Genomic DNA, 6,000 nt, shown 5'->3' on the forward strand with positions numbered 1-6,000 from the left:
ATTCCCCACTCCACCAAGAGCTCCAACTTTTATTTTTTATAAATAAGAGGAAGAATTTTATTATTGAGTACTCATTGCTTAATAACATCCAAATATCTGCTTTGATTTATAGAAATAAGATAAATTTGTTGTCTGACTAATGAGTGATCTTTTGATTATTCTTTCTTTTATATTGTATCTTTTTCCTGTGGATTTGTACTTTTGTTGGCTGTTGGTTTCTTTTCTGTCAACAAATTGCAATAGCTTCTGTTAAAATGCAAGGGTAATATTGCAAGAATCTTAAAAATCAATATTATTAGTTTTGTTTTTCTGTTAGCTGTAACTGTAGTCCTTCCGTTTTTTTTCATGTTGTCATGACCAAAATAGGAAAACTCGTGACAAAAGAGATGGGAATATTTGCCTGTGTTGAGAGAGGCAGGAAAACATGTACCTGAAGTTGTATGTTACTATTGTTGAAAGACAAACAACGGAGGAAAGTGTTTAACATAAAAAATAAAGGCATAACAAGGTGTCATGCCCTATAGTAGACTTTCGTTGATCGATTTTGCATAGTGCAAACTTGAATGCATATGTAAAGCTTAAACTTGCTGAGGGATGTGTGCTTAATATTTATGGACATATCACATGTTGCATCTACATATATATATTTATGATGAAGAAGATGAAAAATCTCATTGTACAGGTACAGGGAAGTTGAAAATTCGTCTCTGAACAATATTCCTTAACTACTCTTTTTTCTTGTATTGTATATCGTTCTGATGGTTATTTTGTATAGGTGGTACAAATATATGTTCGAAGATAGCTTTATATATGACTATTATAACACAAAAAAGAAAAAAGAAATTATCTTATAATCAACAACTAATGATCTAATGCATTTACATTTTGCCAAAACTGCACTAAAGGGAGCTAAAAAAACCTCTAGATCATAAACAATCGCCTCAACTCCGTTGAATGTGATGGTTGGAATGTAACTGACTGCTTGTTTGTTGTGACGATGTCTGTTGCTGCCTCTGTAAAGCTGCCATCCTGTTGTAGCGATCTATGTTCATAGACTGCATGCTTATCATGATGGGATTAGTTGTTAATCAGAAGGTAATAACAGAAAGACGTAACTCTTTCTTAAACAGTTAATAAATTAATGAAGTTACTGTTATTGATTATTTGTTCAAGTAGCAAAATTTGGAGCCATTATATTGACTGAAGTCTCCCGATAAAATCTCACCCTGAGTCATTACAAATTCTTGTCAATATGGATAGTTACTATCACAAAACATATTCTTCTTTTGTTGGTAACATAAATCTGTCATCCAGTGGTTATTTTACTCTTATGAGTGTCTTAAGCAGTGTAAACTGTAAACATTGAAGTTGCATCAGATAAATTTCTTCCCTTTAAAAAGATCTGGTAATTCAGTTAAACGGGTAGGGATAATTTCGAGTTATGCTAAAAAAATATATCAAAAAATCATGTAAAACATAATATAATTAAAAATTATGGTAAATGGGTAAATTGCAAATTGTCTGGGTTTGTTTGGGTTGATTTTGGTTCTCTCTCAGGAACTTCAGCCTTCAGGTTAGGTATTGAATTGAAGAAAAGTTTTTTAAAAAAAGAGTCTGCAACACTATGGTGTACTTGCCTGTGCCAGAAGTGTGCTGTAGGGATCTTGTAAAGGTGCAGAACTGCTGGTTCTGGGATCTGCAGGGTTTGCCTGCTGGGAAGATGCAGGAATCATCTGAGGGACGACAAAGGCAGGTGGCACAAATGCAGAGGTAGCAGTGCCAACTTGAGTAGGATGAATCATTGAGGGGATTGACTGAGGTGCTGGGTGGGCGGCGCCCATGCTACTTGTGTCGAGCATGCCCATACCCATTCCCACTCTCGCCAGGAGGGACATCTGATGAAAGTGTTGCTGCATCCCTAAAGGCATCATGATCTGGGGCATAAATCTCGCATTAGTCATCATCTGAACTTGTGCTTGAAGCTGCTTTAGGTACTCTATCACCTCATCCAACATTGATGCTTTATCTGTCTGTTGTATTTTAGAACTAAAATTAGTACAAAGCTAAGATAATAAGATTATTTAATGTTTCTTTTTTATGGATCAGAAATTTGCTATATTCTTACCTTGCTTGCATTTGGAACTAGCTTCTGCAGAGCTTTCATCTTTTGGTTGATACGATCTCTTCTTCGCTGGAATATTATTATTTTTGAACAATTAGAATCACAGTCATATCAGGTATGCTATTTCTGCATTTGCTCAAGAAAAGATAACTACTTTTGTGCATATTCTAGAAAAATTACTATCTTTTGCAGTTGTTATTAGAATTGCTACTTTGCTAGTAGGAAACTAAGATTTGGTTATTAATAAATTCACCCTCTCAGACTGATTATGAACAGCAGCTGCCCTTCCTTTTCTTGTTGTGTATGATCGTCCTGTTTCTCCCTTTGTTTCTCGCTCTTCTTCTTGGTTTTCCTGTTACAAGTGTTAAATCATAAAACTATAAGTTCTCGTGCTGAAACTGGGGGGTGGGGTGCTCTAGATCAATCTTGTGGCCTAGCCAAAGATGCGAGGAATTCTACAGAATTTCAGACTTCAGGATTTTACTGTGCTAAAAGCCTAAAAGGCATATGCAGGGTTCAATCTTATACAAAGTCATATCAGAATAAACCTGGTTACTCATCTAGGATAAGGGCTGAGTACAGCTTATAATCGAGCATACAACGCTTGACTGCTTTGATTAGGATTGAACAACTCAATTATTGGAAACAGAAAGCGGCGCTAAAACATAATCAGATAGGCAAATACCAGACAAGGGAAATGGGTAAAATGAAGGTACTAGCTCACATGTAGAAGAAAAACATAGGAAAATCGAGTCCGACAATTAATTGATAAAGGCTACAGGTACAAAGGCATGACAGTTTAGGAATTAATGTGTACTCCGGTAATTCAGTATCTGAGACAAGTCTATCTTCATGAGCAATAATAGTAAAATGTTGCAACAAAACAAATACTTAACATAGATTATGGCCTCCCTTATCCCAATTTATATTGTTTGATTTATATTATCATTTTTTTCCATCATTGGCATTGAGTAAAGCAAAAATTCAGGTATAAAAAGGGGAAGAAGATCAAATTACCGAGCCATCATGGCAAGCAGAATCCTCGTCGGTGGTAGTCTTCGTTCTTGTACAACTCCTAGGAGACTCAAACGACGCCCATGTCATCATAGTTGTGTCATTATTAATATTACTATTATTGTTATTGTTGTTATTGTTGTTGTTGTTGTTGTTTATATTATTGTTGTTGTTACTGCTATCCTTACAAAAAACAGCGTTTGCACTAGCACACGCGCTCATCTCATGATCGTTGGTATTCCTTGCTGCACAATTTTCAGACTCAGAGCGTGTCCGTTTCTTCATCAGTCCCGGAGGAGGGGGTGGCAGTGGGCCTACCGGTGTCTGTATGTGTCCAGAATTTTCGGCCCATTTTCCTCCAGAAGATGCCACAACTGATGACCCGACATTTTCCATGTTCTGAATACCTGATTGCTGATGAGATGCTGAGGCAGTCATTAAATTCGGGGTTTGTTTGCTGTTGCAGTAAGTTGCCTGGTGGACTATGGACTCTAGTGTGTCTGTGACCCTGCCTACGCCACCATTCCATGTGGCCTTTGATGGCGTAGTCGTAGGAGACTGAAAAATGCCTCCTAATTCGTGCATGGCTAGTTGTCCATTTTCCCATGTTAGCTCTGCTACCTCAAAATTTGCCCTGAAAATTTATTGCATAACAATTGTTAGATTAACACAATGCTAACCATCAATTCTTAACATAATCAATAAGTTCCCTTAAATATCTGCTGAATTTCATCATCAAACGATTAATGGCTATACATTCATAAAGCTGAAACATAAGATTCTGCTGTTAATCTGTTATAGCAGGAAAAAAAAAACACGGAAAAATTTGAACATCAATAACTTCCTATAGAAAACTAAGCTAGTTCACACTGACCAAATCTTCTTGTATGAATAAACAAATCTCAATAAAACATGAGCACTAATTTGAACTAGCACAAAACTGTAGAGAAAAACCACCCATTTGCCTAAGGCAAGATTACTGAGACTCAAATGTACGCAACTTTATCCTTAACAGGAAGACGAGAAATGCAAAAGACAAAACGTCGAGAAGGGAACAAGCAATAAGCATACATGGGAACAAGCTGAGAGAAGCTCTGGTGTTGTTGTTGTTGTTGTTGTTGCTGGAAATGGTTGTGATAGTCCACGTGAGAGGATCTGTGACCTTCACCTTGGTTAAGGTCTTGTCTTTGGTGACTTAGATTCCAATTGGGTACTATACACTGACTCATGATTTTCTCTCCTTTCTTTTCTTTTTTTTTTAATTTTTTTTTTCCTCTTTCTTTCTTATTTATCTATAAAAATAAAGGAAGTGTTTTGTGAATATATGAGAGCTGGAAATTTTTATTTGGCAGCTCACATGTATGTCTTTGTCTCATTGATATTGACCATTTTTGGTTTTGTTGATAAGGAGTTAACACAAAACATGTGGTAAGCAAAGAAGAGAATATTACCACTAGTTTCAAGGACTATGACTATCTCTAAAGAGGGAACTTTGAGGGGCCATGAGAATAATTATTATTAGTGCATATATGTTTTCCACGATCATTTTTAATTTTGCATAATTAACATGATAGAATTTCGAAAATATTATACAATACATTCGGGTTTTTTTTTTATAATTATTTATTATTCAATTTGTGTTTTCCACTTTCAGGTGCTTATCCATAGCCCAATCCCGCCTAAAGGCTGTATCGCCTAGGTCGCCCTACATATATGCTTATATTTATATTTAGAGCAATATGAATATATGATCCAGTTGTTTAGGTTAAAACAAATTATTATGCATCACTTATCTACATCCAAATTGTGTAAAATATCTTTTATTTTTATTGTTTTTGGGTGTTGTGGATTGGTGTAGATCAAAGTTTCATTACTGGGGGGTCAGGGTGGCCTATAATAATAATTGATTGGCTAAGGTAATTTGGTAATATTGCTGCTTATCACCATCAAATTTTATGGTTGTATGGACCAGTTTTGTCCCCCCCTCCCCCCCACCCCCCTTTCCCTGCCCAAGGGCTTCTTTTATCTTAATTACATTTGGAGGTTTAGTTGAGTCACTTATTGATTGACCCTTTAATACACCTTTCTTCATTAAAATGATTTTTGGCTAAGTGGATTGTTTGTGTTTATGGGATTTTAACAAATTCAAGAAAGATGAAATTATATATTACCTTGAAACCTATGGAGTTTATATGATGTGTAAGCTTTGTTCACGAGTAGACAAGAAAGAACAACGGGAACATACAGATTTAGGTGGTTTAATAATGATGTGTAAGCTATGTCCACGAGTAGGTTAAGAAGAAGTATTTTATTATTGATGTTGATGAAATTACATATTAGCTTGAAACCTATGGAGTTTATATGATGCTACTTAAAAACAAAATTGAAAAAGGCATGTTGGCTCATTTTGTGGGAAGCAAACATATTCAAGACACATTTTAATGTCTTTCTATTGGATTGTATTCACTAGTAATTAAGCTAAATGTTGAAACTTGGATAGTTTGGATTTATGAATCAAGACCCCTTTTTCCTTACAATATCGCTTTTTTTGTTGGTATTTTTAAACGTTACTTTGTATGTTGAAGGAAAGAAAAAAAAAACCCCTTATTAAATTAAGTTATTTTGTTGATCAGAACCATGAGACTAGTACAAAAGTTTAAGTGATTGAATTTTCCACCCCGAGAACTGCTATTGGTGAGGATCAAACATAATCCCTCAAAATTACAAGGTAAATTCATACAATATGAGTACATGGTTCACCTTTGTTTTTTTTTTTTTTTGGTGTTTAGAGAACCACAAAGGGCGGGGGTGAGAATCGATTCCACATGATCTCCTGGAATCGGGAAGGAAACTCTAACGACTTA

General features: G+C 35.5%; 1 protein-coding gene across 1 annotated transcript; it reads right to left on the minus strand.

Moving 5' to 3' along the window:
- Positions 1–627: 627 nt before the first annotated feature.
- LOC110726386 (transcription factor PIF7-like) lies at positions 628–4,606 on the minus strand. Its single transcript, XM_021905860.1, has 6 exons — positions 4,208–4,606; positions 3,140–3,770; positions 2,376–2,474; positions 2,126–2,191; positions 1,638–2,030; positions 628–1,055 (listed from the first exon to the last, which is right to left on the minus strand). Exons 1-6 carry the CDS (start codon positions 4,363–4,365, stop codon positions 942–944), a joined length of 1,461 nt encoding a protein of 486 aa, XP_021761552.1. The 5' UTR covers positions 4,366–4,606; the 3' UTR covers positions 628–941.
- Between the last annotated feature and the right edge of the window lie 1,394 nt (positions 4,607–6,000).

This window comes from Chenopodium quinoa, unplaced genomic scaffold, assembly GCF_001683475.1.
Source record: "Chenopodium quinoa cultivar QQ74 unplaced genomic scaffold, ASM168347v1, whole genome shotgun sequence".
NCBI classification, from domain to species: Eukaryota; Viridiplantae; Streptophyta; class Magnoliopsida; order Caryophyllales; family Amaranthaceae; genus Chenopodium; species Chenopodium quinoa.

Coding starts and splice junctions, on each gene's coding strand:
- LOC110726386 (XM_021905860.1), bottom strand. CDS start 4,365: ATGAGTCAGTGTATAGTACCCAATTGGAATCTAAGTCACCAAAGACAA. Junction 2,475..3,139: donor CTGCTTGCCATGATGGCTCG/GTAATTTGATCT, acceptor CACTTGTAACAG/GAAAACCAAGAAGAAGAGCG. Junction 2,031..2,125: donor TAGTTCCAAATGCAAGCAAG/GTAAGAATATAG, acceptor AAAATACAACAG/ACAGATAAAGCATCAATGTT.